At 40.4% G+C, this 25,872-nt stretch overlaps 1 protein-coding gene across 1 annotated transcript in view; it reads left to right on the top strand.

The window, feature by feature from the left end:
• The window catches only part of kcnh8 (potassium voltage-gated channel, subfamily H (eag-related), member 8), a 53,958-nt gene that overhangs the window by 12,282 nt on the left and 15,804 nt on the right, over nt 1-25,872 (top strand). The window contains exons 2-9 of the mRNA XM_005728913.1: nt 5,655-5,888; nt 10,023-10,154; nt 12,884-13,011; nt 14,140-14,377; nt 14,478-14,635; nt 20,652-20,856; nt 23,320-23,529; nt 24,846-25,045. Coding sequence (XP_005728970.1) covers nt 5,655-5,888; nt 10,023-10,154; nt 12,884-13,011; nt 14,140-14,377; nt 14,478-14,635; nt 20,652-20,856; nt 23,320-23,529; nt 24,846-25,045 — 1,505 coding nt within the window. The remainder of the gene's footprint in view (nt 1-5,654; nt 5,889-10,022; nt 10,155-12,883; nt 13,012-14,139; nt 14,378-14,477; nt 14,636-20,651; nt 20,857-23,319; nt 23,530-24,845; nt 25,046-25,872) is intronic.

Genomic DNA, 25,872 nt, shown 5'->3' with positions numbered 1-25,872 from the left:
ACAAATTCAAGTGTAAAAGTTAAAAACTGTGACTAAAGCTGTTCTCTTAGCTCCTGCATTTTTGCAAATATTTACAACTGCTGGACCCTCTCACCACACATCTATCTTCTACACAAAAACATGATGATCTAGTTGTTTGTTTTACCTTCCCTTTTTCTAGTGTATCCATTATAATAAGTAAAATTTTATTTCTATAGCACCTTTAAAGATAAACATCACACAAATGCTTCACAACAAAATGCCAGAGGATAAAAACAAAGGTTAAAAAGTCTAAAAATATGACTTTTTAGTTGTTTAGTCCATGGATTTCAAGCTTACAGGGAGATTTCCAGAGTCTGGGGCGTACTGTTGCAAAAGCTCTTGGGACTTAAAATCGATATATAACTGAATGCCATCTGCATAGCAGTGATAACAGATGTCCTTAAAGGTGCTCGCAGTGTGCTGAAGAAAGAGCAGAAATAACTGAAATAACCAAAATAATAAGGGCCCCTAAAATGAACCTTGTGGCACATCATAGGTAAGCAAAGTAAAGGAGGACTGGTACTAAACACTGGTACTAAAAGGCAGCCACGGAAAAGAATGATTCAGATAGATGTGATGCAAACCACTCTAAAGCAGCAGACCCAGCAATAAATAATAATTGATGACTAAGAAGTGTGCAGCTATATGCACTTACAACTTGGACCATTATGGGTAGCTTATTGGGCCACTTCTTATAGCCTAACTTGTTGGTATGAGTGCTCTTATGTGTTCAAAATAGCAAGTGTAAGTTTGAAGTATGTGTTCTGAGACACAATTATAAGGTGTTTTTAGTCCAGGTCCTTTCTATAGATAACCCAATAGGTTAGGTTAGGTGCATGTCAGAAGTCAGACACAGTCAGACCAGAAATTAACTGGTCGTTAACCTACTAGTTGCATACTGCAAAGCACATGTGAAGTTCAGTTGCACCCATGGAAAAATAGCCCAGGTGATTTTCTGGTGAATTCACAGTGATGAGTGAGTGTCATGTGTCCTGCTTCTCGAACACCAGGCAGCTGCCTAGACAAAACCAAATAGAGAATTTCCAGTAGTGAGAATTTGTCTGAAGCTATTCCCTGCTGTGAGCTGCATGTGAGAAGAAAACTTCATTGCCCTGACCTGATTTTGTTGTGCGAAAGCAACTATAGGCTAAATATAGTTCTTAACATATTGAATTTAACACAGGGCATGAAAGGAGAGTAGAGTTTAATGTACATGCTTAGCTTAATGTTTGCTTTGTTCTAGAGTATGTTCATATTATGTGTTTGATCCTGAGGGGAGGGGTGACAAGGTCATGCCAGGTAAAACAAGTTACCTAAGATGACCTTGTCTCCCCACCATGTGACGCAGTACAAGTATACTGTATGTGCAGACAATATATTGCATATCTGTCAATTCTAAGCAAACAAATTAATCTGCTGTCAAACACAGTATAGTTTTTTGTCAATACCAACCTCCTGTGCTCTGAGAGCTGCCACGAGATAGGCTGCGGGCCTTTCCTCAGGACTCACGAGTCTCAATCTCCAACAGTCTTGACTGCCTCCCTTTTTCATACCCTCAGCCTCAGGGGCCTCACGCCTGACAGCCAGTCCCAGTGCTAAGACCCACTCTGACCATCTGTCTGGGCCATTCAGGCCAAATACTGCTGCTGACGTAGACACGTTCATATGTGTTTTTCTTTTTCACAAATTGGGATCACTGTCAATTAGACTTTTCTGTATGCTAATGAATCCAAAACATTGTTACATTTTGTTTTTCTAGTCATGCTTACCACAGCTCTTGGTAAAAAACCAAAACATTTCAATTTTTCTGTCAATGCAAATGAATTATGCAAGTTTTTGTAAATTACTTGTTTTCCTGTATTGGTATTCAAATAGCCAGAAAGTATTTAAAGAATAGATTATACTCTGTTTTGGACACAGACGACTAGAGACATGATGGTCATGTAGTCATTGCTATTATTCTTTGAACTCTTTATTCTTTGTATTTACATCAAACAGACCCAAGCAGACTTGTGGACTTGGAAAGGCTAAAGACTATTTTTGTTTTTATTGGTTATTTATTGGTTATTACAGTTCAAATTGCCACCAAAACTACACTCACCAGCTACTTCATTAGGTACATCTATTCAACTACTTGGGAAGTTCACATATCTAATCAGCCAATCACACAGCAGCAACTCAGTGTATTTAGGCATGGTAAAGAGAACCTACTGGAGTTCAAACCAAGAATTAGAATGAGGAAGAAAGTTGATTTATGCAACTTTCAACGTGGGATTGTGCTTTGTAGCACATTCGATCAGAACTTGGCATAAACACCATTAAACCGTGGGTAAAACCTAGTACTAGTAAGGTGTAGCTAATAAAGAGGCCAAAACAGTGTACTGTTCTGTTTTCCCACATCTTAGCCAATATTAAACAATAAGTAATAGTGATGATGGAAATAGTACTAAAGCTTTAATAAGCAAGTGTGTTTCTGTTATTAAATAACCTATAATCATCGGGTATAATGACATTTATATCTTTTTTTATAGTGAGCACTGTCAGAGTGCTGAAGCAACTATTGATTTCTTGATGGGATTCGAGAAAAGGAACAAGCTGCTCGTTCCTCTTGTGTCACATACAAGATTTTTGTTCCCTGTAGTTGAATTCCCAGTTCAGATCTAAGGTGTCTGCTTTCAACAAACCCTGACATAAAACATAAAACTATTAATTACCTGGGATGAAGAAAAAAAAGATTTACTGATGCAGAAAATTGATTTTTGCAATGAAACATAATTGAACAAGTCACTTTGCAGGATGTGTCAGCCAGTGATTATAAACAAGCTCGTGTCACTTTGTGGGTTTGTGTTCGGTGTATCGAGTAAAGTGCTTGCAGCTCATTTATTTGCTCTGATTATACAAATGTCTCAAAATTTGTGTGGGTTCTGTATAATTTCTCAATACCAAATGAAGCCATGCATGTATCTGTATTCTTACTTCATCGTGTAATTCGTGGACAAGGATTTGCTGGTTTGACTGCTTATCAAATTACAGCAGTGGACACGCAAATACATAGACCTATAGATACTCACGCACTATAGAAACCGTCAAAGCAGCATAGTCAACTGTCGTGTATAATGGGCATTGTACTGTAAACAGTAGCTGTCTGTCAGCACAGCTCAGCATCATTCTGCACAATCCTGCCACTGTGGGTGTTTGTTTGCACACATGGGTGTATGTTTGTGTGCCTTAATAGATGGATTCAGGTAGAAACAGCTGGTCCACTTCAACTGGGTATTTAGAGTTAGACACAAATGGGCTAATTAATTGTGATAGACTTCAGCACAGTGATTCTTTTTTTCACTGTCATCACGTCACGTCTCCCTTACTGATCCCCTTCTCCAGATTTTTCTCTCACTCTTTACCAAAATTTCTCCTGAGCCCATGGCCTATCTTTAAGACGACTCTCACTAAGAGTATTACAAATGAGAAATCAGTGTTTATTAAAGCCAGGGACTTTCAAGGAGTTTCATAGGCATTTTTCTTTCTACACAGAAATCACTAATTTATTTAGTTAAATAACCTTTATTTTACCCACACAGGCCTTTATGTGTCTAAGCTAAAAAAAACAACAAAACAAAACCCCCATCCTATCAGAATTAGTTTTTCTGTGTTAAAATATCACTGCAGTGGCTAAGTGAGAGCAAGTCATTGAAACAGCTAGAGAGGCACTCCTTGACCAGTTGAAAACGATTCCATTTATACTGTTTGAAGTTTCAGAAGTTGGTGGTGATAAAAGCATTTTGGTGTCCCAGTGCTGGCAGTACAGTTTCCACAGATGAGCAGGCCAAATTTCTGTTCATAATGTTCAGCTTTCCAGAAAAAAAGAAATGATGATAGCTAGTTTCTCATTTCAATATGGATGAGATGGCAGTGTGCAATATGAAAGATGTCTCATTTTAGGCATGTGGGCCGGTAAAAAAATAATAAATTGACACCCGTTTGTGGTTTTCCTTCTGGCTTTCTGAAGCATGCTGGCATCTGTTAGCAAATTTGGGGTTTGTACACAGACTGTATAAAAAAGACAGCCATACCCACCGTGATGTCATCCACTGGCTTCTGGGCTGCACATTCTGACATCCTTGATGTTAGTTTCTTGACCATTTCCATGTTAGCTTTGGAAAACCAGAGGTTACACTATGTGGACAAAAGTATGGAGCCACACCTCTTAATTTTTCAGATCAGGTGCAATCGGCCTTTGCAAGCTTTCATTCTAAAGAGCTCACTGAATTTGAGCATGATACTGTAATAGGATGCCAGTGTTGACACTTTGTTATTCAAATTTGTTCCATGTTAACTGTAAGCTGTGTTGTTTTTAAGAATCAGCAACTCTGCCACAAAGTAAAAGACCACATAAAATTACAGTGTGGATTCGCTGAGTTCTGAGGTGCATAGTGCATAAAGGTCTGCAACGCTAAGTAGCTGCAGAGATCCAAACCTCCTCTGCCATAAACATCAGCACAGAGACTGTGCACTGGAAGCTTCATGGCATGAGTTTCGATGGCCAAACGATTCCTGTAGCCATAAAATGAAGAAGGCCAAGTACTTTTGTCCATATAGCACATAGATGAGAGGATAGAGCACCAAATTATCTGCTAATGCTACCAACCATGGCTAGTAAGCTGCACCCATAAACTGTACTAGTGTACATAGATATCTGCTAAACAGTGCAAAGTAACAGACTCATCAAAGAGCAGAATTTCATTCACAAAAAAACTGAAGCACAAATTTCCTTGTCAGTCATTTTTCAGATAATTACATTAAAATGCTTCAGGAGGCCCCCAAAAGTACAAGCAGTTTTAGAAATAAATTAATTGTCAGGACCCAAAGCAGTCAGTGCAACCACACCCCTAATTATAGGCTTTAACCAAATGGATGAGTTATTTAAAACAAAAAAAGTTCACTAAATTGTACTGTTGTTATAAAACGGGGAAGAATAAAGGCCAAACTGCTTTTTGTACCAGCCTGTAAACATGCTTTTAATACTCTTGAATTCGTCGTAGGAATCTGTTGGGACAGACTCGCCTTTGGAATGAGCTTCAAGTGGCCATTAGAGACACTTTTGCATTGGCCTCATTTTTCAGCAATAAAGGCTGTCTCTTAGTTTCCTTAGTGCTTTGGTTCATCAATGGTTTTTTTCAGACATACAGAACTACTGTTTTCTGTGAAAATGCTCTTAAAACCAATTGTACACTACTACCCAAGCACCAAGGTAAAGAGGAGAAAAAGAAGAAATGTTAGTAACAATGGTGAATTTAGATGGTGTATTTTTTTGGTTGCTAGGAGATTGGTTCTGGGACCTGAAGGGCCTCTTGAAGCAGCAAAATAAAGAAGAATTAAAATGAAATTTGCTCTTAGAGTTCTGTTTTATATCTGTTTTCGGTCACTGGCCAAATGTAACAGTTTACTCCTTTTCTTTGGAAAGGAGCTATGAATTGAACTAAGCTATCCTGAGCTCTCCATTTATTTTTCCTTTTTAGCAGAAACCTCATAAAAGGCATTCATTATTTCCAGGTCAATAGAAAAAAACAAACAAAACAAAATTCTACCATAACCTTGATAATAGTCTTTTCTATCTTTTCTTTCTCTTGCAGACAGCAACTTCATCCTGGCCAATGCTCAGATGTCGAAGGGGTTTCCCATTGTGTACTGCTCCGATGGCTTCTGTGAGCTCACAGGCTTCTCTCGGGCAGAGGTCATGCAGAAGAGCTGCGCCTGTAAGTTCCTGTATGGTCCTGAGACAAGCGAAAGCATCATCCTCAGCATCGACGAGGCTTTGGAGGAGCGCAAAGAGTTTAAGGATGAGATCATGTTCTACAAAAAGACAGGTCAGTCAAATGTCACTTTCCTAGCTGTAGTATTTGAGTTGCGTGCTCAATTATTGTTGGCTCCCTTCATTTATCATTTGTTTTCAGCTCATGCCGAGTCGCTTCACAACGCAGTGCAGAGTCTGAGCCTTTATTTACCATTTGCCAATTAGGTTGTGGAATCATAGATGGTAGGCAGGCTCAGAAAGCTATTAGATACTGCACCATGGGGTACTTTGTCTTTCAGATTTCCACGAATGGATGGCAGTTGTGTGTGGCTATTTCTGAGGAAGGTCAATTTAACCCAGCGTAGATGGGCCAGTCGATAGATGAAGCAATGGCAGAAGGCATGGATGTATTACTTCTTTTATTGAGCCATTCTCATTAAATGGTGATTAAACAAAGCCACCAGTCGGGAATGTCCTACAGTTATTATTTAATTCTGAGACATATTAAACTTTAATAGCTGTCTGCTAGTGACTCCTTAACCCCGTCTCCTTCAATTAAACCGAGACCAGAAACTAGCTGTGGTGCAGTATGGTTCGGTGTGTGATTCGCTGATTAGCGAGCCGGCCAATGAACAAAATGGAGTCAAAATAATGAGATCGTCAGGGTGCCAGCAGATACACACTTGCTGTGATACAAGCTGAGATGGTGCTATGTACCCCTGCATTTAAGAGTTTTTGTTATTTCTTATTGTTTGGGTTTTTTCTTTTTTAACAGATCCAGTTGTGAATCTACAAAATAATTAGAAAAACACGTTTCCACCCAGACAGCCAAATGTTGTATTTTTTAGTGAATACCTCAGCAGTTCCTCTGTCACAATCCAGGAGGAAAGTTATTCATTTTATCAGTTTAGTGTCTCTCTTTCACTTCACATTAGGGCTCATTCGTGAGTTTCCAACTGAGCCTTCAACATGACACATTTGATAAAGTCTGTGGAAACAAAAGAAATCTGTTCTTGTGCAACTGGGCAAAGTCTCTTCCTTGATAATCTGACTGGATTGCTTTATTTTTCACTTTCGGTTGTGGAGATTTCTGTTTTGTTTTGTCCAAACAGATCAGTGATGAGCAATGAACCTGCCTCGACATTATTTTCTGTTGGCACGGAGATGGAGCCTGCAACAGCTGCTAGAACCGCAAGTTCCAGCAGCTGTTAATGTTTTTAAATCGATCAAATGAGCTTGTCACTTTACGAGCTGTTGTTTCTAAACATTGATTCAAACAAACAGTGTTGGTTCAATGTCTCTAAAGCTGCCATCAATTTACTCAGCACTGGGCTCAGCCAGTCTATACTGTAGATGAGGTTACAGCTGAGAGGACCATCATATTACTTTCAATTCAATTCAGTTCCATTTTTTTATAGTGCCAATTCATGACAACTCCTCAAGACACTTTATATTGAAAGATAAAGACCCAACAATAGTAGAAAGAAATGGTACGGCTCTGTGAGCAAGGACTTGGTGACAGTGGGAAGGAAAAACTCATTTTTAACAGGAAGAAACCGCGAGCAGAACCAGACTCCACCAACACTGGTTGGGTGTGAGAGGAAAGACAGAAAAATCTTATAAATAACCAAATTATTGGATGCTAAATCATTATTTTCCATCTTGGTTTTACCGCACACATTTCTTCATCTCCAGAAGAGTAAAAGTCAGCAGTAGAAGTCCAACTTCTCCTTTGACTGATGTTGTACTACCTACATGTTCTGTCACATCTCGAGTCCTGCCCAGAAGGTTATTGTAGTTGGTTAAAAGTAAACTAAAGACTAAAACGAGGTTTGAAAAAAGATTTTAATTAACCAAAAAGAGCTTTTTTTTCTACTTGCTTCCACTAGCTTCCACTTAGGATATTAGTGGAATATTCACCAGTGATGCTCCACCAGTCACAAAAATCTTAAAAACCTGGACAGCTGCAGGAGCCCAAAAGGATATCGACTCAAAACTCACAACATTCATCAAATTCACATCAAAATCAATTAGGCAATACACAGCAGAATCAACCACAGAGGAGATTCTAAAGGCTTCCCGTGTAGATGGGTTGCTAATATAAAAGTCCAATTAGTATCTAGTCATGGGGTAATTGATGTTCCTGCACCCGTGCGTTTGGCAATAAGTAGAACTCAGGTGTGACTGCCTTACTACCTGCTTTGTTTGTTTTTTTCACTGCTGTTTATAATAAAGTTTGCATGCACATGCAACATATTTACTGCACTTTAGTGCACGCCTAATAGAGGATGTTCAAAACACACAAATCTGTCTGATATTGCAGAGGACTTAGAAATTGAGAGATCTGCAAACACCATTGTGTGAACTGATCAAAAGCTGTTTGTGATTACGCTGTTTTGACAGCAGCTGTGAAGATGATTTGCCATGCTGCATGCTCTCTCAAAACGAGTAAAACATAGATGGTGATTCGTGCACATGTCAGATTTTTTAGCATGTTTGCATGTGTTTATTTTTGATTGGCTTTTAAAGCAAATTCAGCAGGTCGTGCAGGGTATACACAGCTTTGCTAATAGCATCACAGATGTGATTTTCTACCCGCATCTTTGTTGTCTTTGCCACCATCTCCTTTTCTTTTCACTCAGCCCTTTTGTTACATTTCATCTCTCTCTCTTTCTCTCATGGCAATGCCATTTGTTTCAGTCCCGGTCTTATTACCATCTCCACATTGTTCTTTTGGCACCGCTTTTTCTATGTCTCTGTTCCTTATCTTGCTGCTTCCTCCCCTGCCTCAGCCTTTTTGTGTTGCCTCATCCCTCTCGTTTTCGTCTGTCACAGCAGCGTCCCGAAAGTAAACGCGCCTGATTGACTCAGTTTGTCCTCCGTCTGTCTGCCTGAGAAAAGCCAACGCTGCATGATCGCAATCAAGAAGGCTCTTTCTCTCACTGTGTACTTGATAGTGCTGCCTTGTCTTGCAGGCAGACAGATATTCGCACGTACACACGGGGAGACGAAAAATACTGCGATTTAGTTATCATGAGGCGAGGGGGATTTAGTGAGTGGGAGAGATGGGAGGGAACTCCATGGGAAATCCCTCTTGATCAACAACTCATTTCTAATTACTGAGCAGAAAAGCAGTAAAGGTAGAGCAAAGATCTCTACTGTCACAGTGACATTGTGTGCTAAAAAAAGACGAATCCTTTTAAAGAACTAAAATGTTCACCTACCTACCTAGATTAGGTTTATTTAAATATTGTCCTTATTATTTACTGCCAGCCATGCACAATCCCCCAGCTTGATGTGGATTAGGTATAATTTGATGTGATTAAATAATTAACATAAAGAAGACTTCCAGACGGTCCTTAAGGAACAAACTCGCTTTTAGATACAGCCCTGACTTGATCACTTTTTAAGCTGATGGAGTAAACTCATAAGCAGACAACTGCACATATGCAGATCCAGAGGACACGAAACACGATTTAGTTTCATTTCAAATTTTCAGTCCATCCAAGCCCAATATTTGCTCTTCTTCTCAATCTGCTGTAGTCTCATCAAAATTCTGTGAAAAACATCTGTCCCTTAGCTACTGAATGCTCCACTGTGCTCACTAGCATGCTCCTAATTGTTTGCTGTTCGGTGCTCGGCAGGCAGCGTACAGTGGCTTTTAATGAGAGCTGTAAAAACAGTCCCAAAGTTTTGATCTGTGGAACCAAAACAATGAACTAAAAAGAAATGTTCCACAAAGTTGAGGCAGACGGCAGGCTGGAGATAATTCCACAGTATGCATTTTGTTAACTTTTTGGCTCATCTACAGTACATACAAAATGATACAATGTGGTCTACTTGTATTTTCTGGATGCACAAATCTGTCTCCTATGACACTTTCCTTTGGTAAATCAATCGTTTAACAAGTGCACAATAACCACAACGAGCACACTCATTCTGATCAGAAACACTGCCCACAATACTGACCTGTAGTCTCTTTGACAAGGAATCTATTTAGCAGGAGATGGGACCTCAGAAATGGGTTCATCTCTTGCTGTGCCTGGAGAAAAGTGGCTTGATCTATTTAAAGTCTCTGCTTCCCCCGAGGGGCATCCAGCTGTAGACAGGCTCACTAATAAGTCTAAATCTTTGGAACTGTTGCTTTTGCATAAACACACCGGTATACGCACAAACTGTAAATCTTGTGTGTGTTTTCCCCTTTCAGCTGTGTTGTTCTGGTGCCTGCTGGACATTGTGCCAATTAAGAACGAAAAAGGCGACGTGGTGCTCTTTCTGGCTTCATTTAAGGACATCACTGACACTAAAGTCAAAGCCATCCAAGAAGACAAGAGGGAAGGTCTGTATGTGCATTTATGTACAGGAAGTTATGTCCTCTAAAGAGAGGTGACCAGAATCCCCAAATATTTAATCTTCATTTTGCATGTGGATTTTTATAATGTAAGCAGCCACAGCTTATCCATCGGATTCAATAGTTAAACTGGTGTTTCATGATGTAGACAAAAACAATCCCCTTAAGCTGTTGCATAAAATATGTGTTGAAGCTGAGTGTGTTTCATCTCTCCAATGGAAAGTAGTAAGGTCCCCTTATACTGTTATTCATCTTTCTTTACTGCATACTGTACAAGTTAGGTTTGTGGGGCAAAAGGTTGTAGTGCAAACTAAAGACCAAGAGTTAATATAACATCCATCCATCCATTCAATTCAGCGTCAGGGAGCTAGAGCCTATCCCAGCGGTCAAATTATAATTGCAAGTTTACCACAGAGAACGCACACAAGCATGAGGAAGAACATACAAACCCTAAAAAGGTCCCAGATGTCCAGTGGATTCAAATACAAGACCTTGCTGTGAGGCAACAGTGCTAACCACTGTATCAGTCCCTGTCTTTAAATAAATTATGTATAAAGCCTTTACTTGCATTTCAAGACAATAGATCGGTTTTTGTTTTTATTTTTTTAATTTAAAACCAGTCTTTGTTCAGGTGCTTTGGTCAGGATTAGCATGTTCTGTCTGATAGGGAATTTAAAAATGAACTTCAATCAATGTTTCCAGCTTTTGTGATTTTCATCAATACAAAAAGAAGCTAAGCTAAAGCCAGAGTCAATGTGTGTGAATGTATGTGCTTGTGAAGTAAGCAAACTCACGTTTCTCATCTCAGACCTTCCTCTTCTGGATTTGCCTAATTACTCTGTAAATAAGGCGGAACTGGAAGCAGAAAGCAAAGTTATTTTTGCCCATATAATGAAATGCTTTTCATAGAAAAGGAAAGAGGCTGATGCTGCATGCCTCTGACACAGACAAACAGCACAGTATAATGGGTTTGAGACCCACTATTAATCATGTGTGTCTTCCTGTGAACTAAGGTAAATGGTAAATGGACTGGTTCTTACATAGTGCTTTTCTACTAGACCTGAGCACTCAAAGTGCTTTATAAAATTTGTCTGATTCACCCATTCATATAAGCACTTTTTTCTATGGTTAATGGCTCTCCAACAGTCACACCCATTCACACTCCCATGGATGATTTGGAGATCAACTTAGGCCATCTAGTATTTTTACCAAAGGATATTTGGCATGCAGACTGGATCGAACCACCGATCTTCCGTTTAGTGATGACCTGAACTTTATGCTTTAACCAAAAACCCAAACAGCCACTACATAAAGATATGACACAACATAGAAGAGCGAGCTCGACAGGACAACACTGTACAAATGCAGCTAAAGGGTAAAGGTCACTCTTCTTTCTTCCGTTCACAAGCACCTTACCCCCCACACAAATCATGTGTCAAGTAACCTCATTAGGTTAGATGATAGGGTGGGGCAAGGTCTGACAGTGGTTTCACCCAAAACCTCCGGTGGTAATGACCCACACTTTTTTCACACCTTATTTCATGATTAATATTGGTCAACAACCACTTCTCGAGGGACAACTCACCAGGGTTTAAATACGTGGGACCCTCCACCTTTTGCTTTTAGAGCTGAGTCTTCAAAAACTTTCAAGCTTAAGACGAGACTCTTGCGTATCTTGTCGATCTCCTGTCATTCCTTTGTTTGTTCTCTTCTTTTATGACAAACATTTTCACCTTTGGCAAAACGGCTTCTCACCTCTACTTGACTTTTTGCATCCTTGAGTACTTTTTTCACAACTGCATCCCTCCATGAGTTTCTCATCTATTCCATCTGATTTTACAATCTGTCCACGGCTTCCCCTACTTATGCACAACATCCACCCCTCCCTATCTGTGTGCCCCCTCTACCCACACAAGAATGGCTTTAAAAGTGGAGGGAAATTCATTAGGTCTAAAAATAAGAATGTCTCTGCCTCTGTGCTCCTGCCGTGTCGCGTCCCCCAAGGCTGCACCGTGTTATGGATGAGCCCTGTCTTTTCTCCTTGTCTGTGGAGAGAACTCATATACTTTCCAAAGGACACTCAGAAGCAGTTATCACTTCTATTCTGCAGCTTTGTTATCGTTGTTATCCCCTTTCAAGCCAATCTAGCCTTAGTCCTTTCCTGTGGGTGCGCAGCGGTGAGAATGAGGCCCAGAACCCAGCAGCAATAAAGTGCCTTCTCCCATTACCCAACTCCTCAGTCTGAACACATCACTCCTGCACTATCCTGCACTATCTACTTTATCTGCTACACACAGTCCCACACCAGTAGCAATTTACCACAGAAAATATACCTTACTGAACTGCCTCTTTGCCCCAGTGGCGACTTATCAAAGCTGAAAATTGCACTGTTTTGTTCGAGATGGTACTTACACAATAAGACATTATCAGTCAACGGGTTTGTCCAGTACAGCGGATGAAAGCATAATAAATGTTTTTTGACCAAACAAAAGGCCAAAGGACTGTAAATATCATTCACTATCTTTGCATTTCTGATCAAATAACACAGTTTGCTTAGAAATGAATTATTCCCACTGCTGCATATTCATGTTTTCCTATTCAAGGCAGAATATTATGTATTTCATCAAGTATAATGGCTGGTTCAGTCATCAGTTAACCTTGGGGGGTAAAGTGTTGTAGATCGGTGTGTACTAATTTTTCCCTGTGTGCATTTCCAGAGCGACGGCGCGGCAGGGTAAAAACAGGCTCTCCTTTCAGCTCGGCTCGTCTGCGGAGCAGTACCGTACTTTACCACATCTCTGGGCACCTACACAGCAGAGAGAAGAGCAAGATTAAACTCAACAAGGTATCATCATATCATCAGCCTCTTCAAACAATGGGACAGGATGCATCGTGATGAAGGATTCATTTAAAAAGTGGATGGGGACAGATTGTGCAATTTGGGAATTAAGAAGATAACTGCTGTTAGTGAAGCACAATGGACACACTCAAGGGCTAGGAGCAAATATCTCTCACATACAGTGAATTTACAACAATATGAATAGTTTGAGTAATTTCATTCCTGTATTAATAATGTGATTATTTATTTAACAAAAAATCAAGTCAAATGCAAAAGAAGTGTGGTAAAAAGAGGGTCTAATGTGCTTGATTAACTGAATATTAGCAAGTGTGAGCACCTCTATGAAAGAAGAGGTTCTGGCAGTTTGTTGGTCTGCAGAATTCAGGTGTGTGTTACATAATGCCAAGAAGGAAAGTCATCAGCAATGATCTAGGAGAAATTGTTGCTGCCTATGAGGCCGTTTCTAAACCATCTGAAGTCCATCATTCTACAGTGAAATAGATTCACAAGTAGAAAATATTCAAGACAATTGCCAGCATGATGTCCCATCACATCCACCCCGAGGTCAGACTATAAGACAGAACAATGACAGCGTGTGTGGAAGAGCTGTCAGAAGAAACCCTCTTCTCACTAAACTGAACACTGCAGAAACAATGTGCTTTGGACAGATGAGACCAAAGCAGAGATATTTGGGAATAATGTGCAACACCACACTCGGTGAAAGCCAAACTCATACCAACCTTTAGCACGGTGATGGGGGGTAAAGACTAAGAAATTCAGCTACAGGAGCTGGATACTTTAGAGACCATGAACCCCTCTGTATACCAAAATATTTCAGAGTCATAAATGAGGACATTAGCAGTCAAACAGCTAACATTTGGCCCAAATTGGGACATGCAACAGGATGTTGAACAGAATTTCTGAAAAAGAAAATTATCAAAGTGCTACAATGGCCCAGTACATCAACCTGATTGAAATGTAAAGCTGGAACATTATGAGAGCTGTGCATTAATAAATGCTGTCAAACCTTCATGACCTGAATAATTAAAAGAAGGCGTGCTTTCTTTTTCGCTTGACTGTAGGTGGAAATAGGTGGATAAACTGGCTTTTTCCCCCTTATATTGTCCCATCCAGAATGTGTTTGGCGACCTACCTGCTCTGCCCGAGTATAAGGTAGCAGATGCCAAGAAATCCAAATTCATCTTACTACACTACAGCACATTCAAAGCAGGATGGGACTGGCTGATTCTGCTCGCCACGTTCTACGTTGCCGTGACGGTGCCCTATAACGTGTGCTTCATCGGTAACGATGACGACCTGACCCGCAGCACAACCGTCAGTGACATTGCCGTGGAGATATTGTTCATCATAGGTTGGTTGCTGTCTTAAAACTGTTTTATTGTCACTTGTAAATAATTGAGTCTTCATAATAACCACCAAGCCTGTGTGTGTCTTTTTTCTTCAACTGCCAGACATCGTTTTCAATTTTCGTACCACTTATGTCAGCAAGTCAGGCCAGGTGGTCTTCGACGCACGACAGATATGCATCCACTACCTGACCACGTGGTTTATCATCGACTTGGTGGCCGCGTTGCCCTTTGACCTGCTCTACGCCGTGAAAGTCAGCGTGGTGAGTAGCAACTGGCTCGATGCCTAACACCGCAACATAATTTGGTTTCCAGAGCTCTTTCAGTGTCTCTTTGGGATATTAATTACGTGCACTGAGCAAGCACTGACAAAACTATCACATCTGCATCATTAAAACTTTTTTTTCTGTTGCTTTAGTAAAATACATATCCCCCTAAAGAACAATTGAGAGGAGGAAGAAACAGAGATCTTGAGCAATTAGGTAGACTGTGTTGTCTTGTCCCCGGATGAATGATGTCACTGAGTCGAAGCATTGCACTTTAGGGAGGTTTTGATTGGTTGCTTATAGAACTTTTCGTTCTCTGGTCTCTAATTTAGAGAATGGGATGCTTTGACTGTGCTGAATATCACTGTTTGCTCACTCAGCTGCTGTAGAGTGGATCAAAAGCTCAATACGGAGTACTGGATGGATGCACACAAGCATCCAGTCTCAAATAGGTGCGTGTTTGACTAAATGCTCAGAACAGAACAGGTATTAAAGAGCAGGAAGAAAGTGTACAGATCTGTGTTATGAAAGGAGACGGTTAATAGAAGAATTCGACCGCTGTTTGGAAAAAATCAGCAAAATGAAAAAAAATATTTACTTTCAAGGTAAGGAGGGAGGGAAAGGATGCGAGTAGTAAAAGGCTGCTGCAGGCAGTGGTACCGGTTTGATACAAGACTCTATTAATGGAAATACCACATGCTCAGTAGGCCAGGATTTGTGTGTAGGGGTACCAGGCCATGAGTTCCTCCATTTCCCCGCTGGGATCAGCAGGAATGGCTAGTAATTGAGGAACGTTCTGCGTGAAGTCTCCTCTAAGGACAGGAGCATTCATGCTGATGTCCCTTTTGAGAACAGAAGCCATCTTTCACCGAAATGAGCCATGGGGCCTCAGCGGTGTTCCTCTCTTTTGTTTCCCTGTTGTTTTTGTCATATGTCTCAGTCATTTCTGTTTTTAGTGTGTTTCGCATTCTATCTTGTGACTTTTCTGTTGTTTTGTGTCACTTGCACTTTCTTGCTCTTTTTCATAGTCTCTATAATGCTCTCATTTTCCATGATCATTGCTCTGTGTATTATAAAATGCAGATAATGTTTGTACATATTTCACAAGTTTAGGAAACAGAAGGGGACAGAGGGAAAAGTATAGAATTAAGCAAAAGCAAGTCTATGATTCTGGGTGCTGTAATTTGTATGTATATATTGGGTGTCTATACACTGGTTATCGCTGAAAGTGTATATATGAAAAGGTTTCTGTGCATCATTTTGTTACCCGCAGATTGTCACAAAAACACATAATTTTACCCAAATTTTATAGCTGAATGCACAAAAAATGCAAAACATAACAGAGTTGGCAGACATAAAATAGTATTTTTGCACCAACAAAGTGATTCCCAAAGAAATGTGAACTTAAAACTGGAAGCGTATCTCGATATTGTCTGGAGTAAGTCATTAAAGCAGACTGATCAAAAAACAAAAATAAAAATAACGATAAACAGTATTTGAAAGTTGTTTTCTTAAGGAAAAGGGGAAAATTTCAGCAAAGACCTGACACAGGACCTAAGAGATGCATCTGGTTCTTCAGCTGATCCAGCTACTGTTCACTGAAGCTTCATGAGAAATTGTGCTAGTGAAAGGGTGGCTGTCAGGAAGCCATTTTTAATGAAGGGAAACAGGTATGGTATTCAAAATTAAATTAAGAACTGGCCTGAAAATTAGTGGTAACAGGAGCGATGAATCCAATTTTGAAATTTTTGGTTCAAAAAGTCAATATGTACAGATGAGGTCAGGAGAGATGTATAACAGCAAGTGTCTACAGCCATCTGTAAAACATGGTGGAGGCTCTGACATGGGTTTGGGCTGCATTTCAATCAGCAGTGTTGGAGAGCTTATCAACACTGATGAAATTATGAACACAGAAAAGTACCATCACATTTTGATCCTCTACACAGAGTTTCATTGGGAGCAGCTTCATTTTTCAGCATGACTGATTTTTGATATATATACTGTAGATTATATTATCATTTATGCTTGCACTTGTTTCACTGCATCGCACCTATTTTGCATTTTCCTACAAAATTAAAAAGATATGAGGGGTAGCTCAAGACTTTAGCACAATGCTGTACTCTTACTATGAGGGAATAAAGGAACAGAAGAAATATGTAATTAAATAATATAAAAAAACCCCACTGTTTATATGAACAGCAAGCTCCAGGCAGGTTACCAATACTCACCGATTAGTCCTTTTCCTTGGATATATTCCTTTTTATTGGGTGTTTTCAATACTCTTCCCTTTTTCTCTGTACTTTGGACCAGACCTCTATTTATCATCTCCAGTTGGTCCAAAATGCAGCTGTTCATCTGCTGACTAGTTCAAAACAGAAGGAGCGTATAACCCAGAGTTGGCCTCTCTACACTGGCTTCCTGTTCCTTACAGGATCCAATTTAGAACGTTACTCTTTCAGAGCCTTCTCTGTGATGGGTCCCAGACTCTGGAATAGTCTGCCTCTAAATATTAGATCTGCACAAACACTCGAACATTTTAAATCTTTACCGAAAACACATTTTTATCCACTGGCTTTTAGCACATGTTGGCCTGAACATTTTTTGTTTTAACAGCCCCATTAACATCATTGTTGTGCATTTTACTTATTTTAGTTGCCTTTTAGTTTACAAAGCACTTTGTCCAGCATGAGCTGTTGTAAATGTGCTTTATAAATAAACTTGACCTTGACCTTGAAATTTTGTGTGCATTTCCATGCACAACTGTACATTTTAGTTCCCAACAGAAATTTTGGTTTTATCTGTTTGACTGAAATATTTTTTCAAGAAAATAACACAGGAGGTCCAAAAACTTGTCCTGAGCGGAAATTTGAATAGCATTTCTTCACTTGAAAATGTTTACCACCAATGTACATTTCATTCTCTTCTTACTTCTTTCTTAAATGAAAAGTGTGCGGACATAATCTGGCTTTTTACTGATATGAACATTTTTTTTCAGCAGTACATAGTTGATGTAAACAGAAACCTCCGCTTGATTTAGCTGCTGTGAGTAGGTCTCCTGGGTCTGCATGGCTGGATGCCCTGTTGGCATTAGAGAACAATGTTATTCATGCTTATTGGGCTGATACCGTGGCATTAATAAAATAAATAAATAAATAAACATGACTGGCCATGCTGTTGTGATAGGCATGCAGGGCTAAAGGCGTGGCTAGGGGGGGAGAAATAATGAGCATTTCTGCAACCTTATGGTCTCACGCGCACAAAAAGCAGAAGTAAGCAATCAGGCTGCAAAGCATATATATTTCACACCTGATAAGCAGAGGAAATGAAAATGTGAATGGCAGGGGTGAGATGGAAGTGACAGGAGGAAAAGTTAAAGGAAAAAGTAGCAGGTGGTGCACATATGCATTGCTGGCTACATTATATTGCTTACCACTCATGGCGCTGGAGAGAACGGGACGTGGCGCAGCCTGCTCGCTCCATAGGTGGGATGTGGGGTGGTGATAGATGGTGGAGGGGAGATGGTGCTTCTCCCCTGGGCTCAGTAGGAGGCTTCATTACGCCTCATGCTGCACCAGCTCTCTATTTCTCACGGCGATAGGACAAAACTGGAGACATGTGCAGGAGAAGCTCTGATAAGGACAGTCCACATATCTCCTCCTCTTAGCTTTGTTCAAGCACTGTAATTCCCTCCTTTACCTCCTTGTCCCCTCACATGCACCCATGTACACACAAACAACCCTTGATATATTCTAGTTATTACTACATGAAATAGTTATACGGTGCCCTGCTGATAATCAGCACAGAGCCTGAGAAAATATCTGGGTCTGCACATCAAATGTAACCCAGGGGCCAGAGAAACAAATTGTCCCAAAGAAAAGACACTCTTTATTACATATGTTAAATAATGCATGTGCTGTGGACACAGATGTTGGACATCCATCCACACAGATTTTGTGTTGTTATGGTGTGGTTAGCTTTGCATACAATGTGTGGATTATATGCAGCGGTGTGTCAGCACATGGTACTCTAATGGACCCTGGTTTGGCTTCTCTGTCTGCATAAGCTTAGCATTTAGAGATGTACCCTGACAACACCACACCACAGTCAATGCATTGCACATCTATGCAAGGTTAAAGTGACCGTCTAGACGTGAGACTGACCTATGCAATACCGAGAAATGTTTTATCTACAATTGGCAGTTTATGCTTTTTCTTTGACATTTTCCTTGAAGTCTTGATTGCGCTGACTAGTCAGCGACTTTTCTGGGTGCATGACAGAGGCTGTTTGTAGTGTGACAGACTGATTAATCTCACTGTACTAATCTGGCCACCTTTGATGGGCCCCATCTTCAATGCATAGGGTTCCTCACTCTGACTCTCTATAATTTCCCAGCCTCTACAGTTTTGAAGACAAAACTTCTGAGTCCGGTACCACATACTTTGGGGCTAGCTTTGCAATGTTTGCAATGTGATGTTTGTTATCTTGCCTTGAATGTTTAGTTGAGACATTAAACACTGTGCACAGAATATATCATGTTACCTGGGTCGTGCAAGGCCTAACTAGCATGACCTCTTTGGTCCCAGTGTTCCTGCACACTATTTTTATCATTCTAATGTGTCACTCTTCTCTTGATGCTTTGTTCCATTTGCTCGGTATAGAGGACCCTAAGGTGCTGCTGGAAGCACTTGCAGGAGACCATTTTTATCAGCAGTGTTGGTGATTTGGCCCCGTTATACACAGCTGACGCAGAATTCCTTTTCTTTAAGGAAGTTTATCTAATCTCTGTGTTTTGTTTTCTCTTAGATGGCCTAAACTACTTCAGTGACTAATTGCTACTGCACAGAGAAATCCAAAACCAAGTCCTTTTTTTTTTAAAATATAGTGACGTGATCTTGAGATCTCCTGTTTTTCTTCTCCTTAAATTGATATGAACAGGATCATAATCCCTTTTAAGGACATTTCTTGATTGGAATATCACAGCTGAATGATTTATTGTATTTATTTATTTATTTTTGTGGAAGTGAAGATAACTGTCTAGATGCTTTGACTACACCCTATCTTTATATACAGTATTTTTTTGGCCTACTTTCCCACCCAATTTTCCCTGCTTCCTCTCCTCGCTACACAAATACACATGTAACATGTATCACATGACCTCTTTGTCCTACATCTTTCTTAATAATACCTGGTGTGTACATCTCCTGTGGGGAAAGATGACAGCAAGTCCCAAATGATAGACTGTTCGCGCAGTTTGCCTGAGGAGCAGGTGCAAGTCAGAGGAGGGCTCAGAAGACATGGGCCAAAATTTAAGTGGTTACAGAATGAAGGAAAACAGAAAAGGCATAAAAAGTCCAGAGAAGCAAACTCGGCTGAAGGTGGGAATTTTAAGTTAAAACACAAAACCAACACACAGGCTGATTTCTCTTGCATTCAAGGTTATCAGCAAATCTTGATACAGATCACATTATAGAGTCAGAGAGCAACTGAGTAACTAATGCTGAAAAATACCTCCTTCTTTTTTCCTATAATTAGTGCTGCATGTGCACAAAAGTGGCTTAATCAAATATTATTAACATAGTCGGTGGCTATTATTTGATAAGCCTCCCATAAATATCATAGTGGGGAGCTTCTTAACACCAGTTGGCTGGTTAATTTGAGAAAACTGAAAATACATTTAATGTTTTAGTTCTTCGACACTTCTTTTTATATCTCTTGAGAAGAATTTGTTGGTTAGACTACTGTTAATAACTGACAATCATTTAAAGTTCATGCTGGCTTTGAAATTTAGTACAGAATGTCAGTTTTATGTGTTTTTTTAAACTCTTTGATAATAAGAACCATTTTAGAGAAGATTCAATGTATCCTTGTCCATATAATTAAAAATACATCTGTCAATCCAAAATGTGAATTCCACTTCACTTTAATGTGAAAGTTCTTAACAGTAAAACTTGTATGTAACCAGTTACTTCATTATCTACAAATAGATTCACCTTGGTTTATTGTTTACGTACAGGTGTCAGTGGTGCACCTGTTGAAGACTGTGCGTTTAATTCGACTGCTGAGGCTGCTCCAAAAGATGGACCGCTACTCGCAGCACAGCACTGTGGTTCTGACCCTGCTGATGTCCATGTTTGCCCTTCTGGCTCACTGGATGGCCTGCATCTGGTACATCATCGGCAAGAAGGAAATGGAGGACAACACGAACAACTGGGATATTGGTCAGTGGCGGGGGAAATCTTAACCGCAAATCTTCTTCTTCTTTGAGCTGCTTCCTTTAGGGTTTGCCACAGTGGATCATCTGCTTCCTACCATCACTACCATCTTGTAAACCTTCTCTTTCACTCTTGCTGCTATCCTTCTGTCGCGAATTCCTCCTGACACTCTTCACCCTCTCTATTCTGCCTGCACTCTCTTCTTCACCTCTCACGTGTACTGTCCGTTGTGTTGGATGGTTCACCCCATTTATTTTACCTCTGCTCCTTGCACCTTCACTTTTCCACTTGTTTCCGTCTCATTCACACACACGTAGTTCCTGTTTTTCATTCCTCTTCTCTCCAGAGGATACCTCCATATTTTTTATCCATCTGCTCCCTGCTCTCACTGCTGATCTCAGTGTCGTCACAACATCCTAGTCCAAGGAGACTCCTGCCTGACCTCATCTGTCCCCTTGCAAACAAGAAAAGGATCAGAGCAGATCACCGATGGAATCTCACTTCCATCTTAAAGCCATCTGTCATTCCTACCTCGACACTGTCTATCTGTCCTCATACATGTCCTGCACCACCCTAACATACTTCTCTGCCACTTCTGACTTCCTCTTGCAGTACCAGAGCTCCTCCTTTGGCACCATATCATATGCTTTCTCTAGATTCACAAAGACACAGTGCCACTTTTTTCGACCTTTTCTATACTTCTCCATCAACAGTCTCACATAAAACATTGCATCTGTAGTGTTCTTCCTTCGAAGCGCCTTTGAAATCCTATGATGTCAAAACAAACAACGACTTGTAACCGAGACCTTTTTTTTCAGCATAGCACAGGTGCTACTGGGCACTTTGCCAGTATCAGTTGTAGCATCTTCAGGCGCTGTTGGTGCTTGGATTAGTAATGTAATACAATCTTCCCACCCCCTATCATTCGCAGGAAGACATTGAATGTGCTGATTCACCACAAATGTTGCTAGAATATCACAGAGAACCAGACAAAGAAAGAAAAAGATTTGTTGCTGTGTTTTGTACCAAAAATTTATTGAATTCATTATATTGTAGCCATGTGAAAATAAATTAATTAATAAGTGTCAGAGCTACCCACCACTGTGGTAACAGTGTACATGTAATGTGATGTGTGCCTGCAGAGATTTGTTATCAACTTTGTTACAGGATGCTAATGGAAAACTGACTCCGGTGACATCAAATGCTGGGACAAAATGTGGGGCTAAAAAAACAGCCTCAGTTTCTGTTCTAGCTGAAGGAGTCATTATCTAGTTTTGTCAGACTCAGTATAAAAGAAACGTTGAGCTTCTATGGGCCAAAATCTGTGCAATAAACAGACTCATACAAAGGCTATAATAAAGGCTAGTATAATAAAAGACACAGACAGACAGACTAGACTGTATCCCTAAAGGCCAAAAACATTAACTCATTTAAAATTGGCCCTTTCAGCTTGACCTTCATGTTGACCTCTGGACTGCTTCCAGTGCTAGCTGCAATTGATAGATTGTTCTCCGGAGAGTCCTGTTCGGTGCACCTGCAAATTGTGCATCTATGCTGCATGTAGGGTCTACTCCACTGTGTCAGAACGGTTAGCCTTTAACTATTATTATGGAGAAGTGGACAAATTCAAAGAGAGTGAAATATGCTTAATTGGATTTGTGGCGAGTAAAGATTGTGCTGTTCTGGCTCATGAATGTTCTCCCTGTGACAACACTGGACATTCCCAAAACTTCAAAGTCATGTTCATTTTTATGCTTCACACCTGATGCACTACCTGCAGGCTCGCTGGCTGCAGGTTTTGGGGGGTTTTTTTGTTTTTAAAAAAAAAAGAAAAAAAAAGCTTTCATCACCAATAGTGTAGAGGTGCACAAGAAGACAAACTTGAACAGGACAGAAGTCATATTTAAATTTCTGAAGTGCCGTTAAAACCAAAGATACAGGGTTTTTTCTGCAAGTGAGATCTTATATTTACCTGTATATGCATTTGTCATCAGGGTCTTCATACAGGATTTTAAGCCTTTACGGTAGAGCCGTAAAAAAAGGTGGGTGCAACAACTGTATCACTTATGTGTGTGTGCATTGTAAAATCAGTGCAAAATGTGTTAATTCTTCTCGTACCGAAACACAAGGCTTCCCCTTTAGTCCTCAGGTCACTTATGTATAACGAGGCCCGTTGGGCTGATTTTTGGTTAGCATCGATAAGCTGTGCTGTTCACAATTACCTTGTTCTTGCGTCTTCATAACTGGATCCCGGTCAATATCCAGTGGGTCATGAGAACAATGCAGATTTCTTTTCACCAATTACTGCATAGGATTTCATGATAACCAGTAAAAATGAAGGCTGGTAATTTTGTGGAAATTTTGTTACAAGTCGAGTTTAATTTTTATATTAACTGCTGTTATGAAATTGAAACAAATTTAACGTGTCTGTCTGACCATCCGTTTGCTGTTTACACTATATTAAAACAGGATGGCTCCATGAACTGGGAAAGCGTCTGGAGTCGCCGTACTATCCCACAGGAGGTGTTAATGGTTCTGGCAGTGGTCCCTCCATCCGAAGCGTCTACATCTCTTCACTCTACTTCACACTCAGCAGTCTCACCAGCGTGGGCTTCGGCAATGTGTCAGCCAACACTGACGCTGAGAAGATCTTCTCCGTTTGTGTCATGCTTATAGGAGGTACACGAACAAACGATCAGTCGTGAGATATCGTCACATTAACTTGAGTGCACACGTGTTTTGGAAATGATGGAAATGCTTACATTTATCATGAGATCAGATTGAGACAACAGTGTGTGGAATTATACTTACCTGTACAAATGACCCTTACCTGAAATCGGATACGCAGTGAAGCAGGATAGACGGATGGATGGAACATCAACAAAATCTGATCCTGGTCCATCATTTGTTTCACTGTAAGCTGTTATATTTCACTGGCAGACAACTGCAGGAAGGTCTGATCCGGTTTAAACTGGCTTGTTACACTACATTTGTGTTTTGGGGATGAGGAGAGGTCACCGTGGTGGGGGTTTTCCCTGTGGACACTCCCAATTCTGGTTCAGCTAAATGCTAAATGTCCCTGGCTGCCTGGGGCAGTAGCAGTAGCTGTCACAGACACACCACACAAACATGTGCTTACACAAACACACACACACGCTATCCCTGTTGGGTTTACACGAAATAAAAACTTGAACCAAGCACCTGTTCATATTTATATGGAAACATAGGCCAAACTGGATGGGTGGAATTGAATTAAATCATTTTATTCCATCATTCAATGCAAACATGAATAACAATATGACTAAATGACCTTACAGCCGTGTAAAACATAAAATGTAATTAGTTTTCAGTGGTGAAGCTTAAAGCTCAGTTTTCTTTCATTAATGGCTCATGCCACAATCAGTAATCGCTGTCACAGCAGTCCCACTTTCCCGTCTTGCAGCATGCGACACAGCTGCAGCACCGCTGAAAAGTGGATGAGCTTAGGTGAACAGGACAGGTATCTGTCATCCCAATCAAATATGACCCTGCCAGACCTAATCCTGATGTTCCTGTGTTCTAGGAGTAGAGCTGCAGGATATGCATGTGTATATTTAGTTGATTTGATGTTTATTTGATCATAGAAATCAAGTGGAGGCAGAACTGTTGTAAAACTAGCCTTATTCCTGTTGCTTATTTAATATTTTAGAAATATGACAGAGTTCCTGTTTCTAGATGTTTCTCTCCATGTACCGCTGACCTGCTTTGAGCAACTTATGATCTGAGTCCAATTCCATGTTTTTCTACTGTTATTGTGCTGCACTTGTAACACTTGTGCTGATGTTTCTCTTTGGTTTACTGTGAGATACAAAACCAGTCTAGAAAAGAGTTTAGTCAGGTTTCCTATTTTTGTTCCCTGTCTTGACAATTCACTGTCAGCACATTTTTCACTGTATGTCATCCATGCTTACTGTCCACTTCATTAATTCTCCTTCTTCATCTCTTCTTACCTGCAGCACTGATGCACGCTTTGGTCTTTGGTAATGTGACAGCCATTATCCAGAGGATGTACTCACGCTGGTCTCTGTACCACACCAAAACCAAAGATCTCAAGGACTTCATACGTGTCCATCATCTGCCGCAGAGCCTCAAGCAGCGAATGCTGGAGTACTTTCAAACAACCTGGTCGGTCAACAATGGCATCGACTGTAACGAGGTATGAAAGGAAGACGACCTGATTGGTTTTTGCTAAACTGAAATTGGAAGTGTCTTTGCATTGACGATATCCCAACATCAGCATCAAATACAGTAATTACTTCAGTTGGTATTAACCCTTTCCCTACTTGGTCTGTTCACTTGTACTTTAAATGTCCAACAGCACAGCCCACAGGGACCGATAACTCATTTGAAAGTTCACATACTCCTTACATGTCAGCCACATTTAGGCTCACGGTAGAGGTGAAAATACAATCAATGGTACTATGATTACCCACAGTGAATGCAGGTGTTTTTAGCCATGAGCACTGACTCACAGGGAGAAGAAGACATGACTTTTTTGTCTATGCATGATGATATTTAGAGGACAAGCTCTCGGCCTTCAGTTTCAAAAATGATGATTCGAGGCTGGTTTTCAAAACCAGATTTTGTTTATGTTGAAGACAACATCAGGTGAAAGGAAACGTGCAAACAGATCTAAGTGTGCAAATGTGGCTTCAGGACCATGTAGAGAAAACACACAGTAAGACAGGGTGAACAACACCTCTGCTTGATAAGCTCAGGGAAACGGAGGCAACCAGTCAGCAGTATAGTAGCAACTCGTCCCTCTAGGCTGTGAATGCCTGCAAGACAGCTGTCAGAAAACAGAGCAGGGAGTGGAGGGAGTGATGATGACGAAACCCAGACAAATGAATTATAGATGGGCCTGTTGATTAAAGTAAGCCTGGCTCTGATGACTCATTGATCAGCTGTGATGCTGCTGAGCTGCAGATCTTTGTCCCGCTGAGGGGATGGACAGATAGATGATGTGCAAATGACAGCGTTTCT

Source organism: Pundamilia nyererei, unplaced genomic scaffold (assembly GCF_000239375.1).
Source record: "Pundamilia nyererei isolate P.nyererei 1_Seehausen unplaced genomic scaffold, PunNye1.0 scaffold00030, whole genome shotgun sequence".
Taxonomy (NCBI): domain Eukaryota; kingdom Metazoa; phylum Chordata; class Actinopteri; order Cichliformes; family Cichlidae; genus Pundamilia; species Pundamilia nyererei.
The sequence above is the reverse complement of the archived record's forward strand: the minus strand, read 5'-3'. Positions and strand labels throughout refer to the sequence as shown.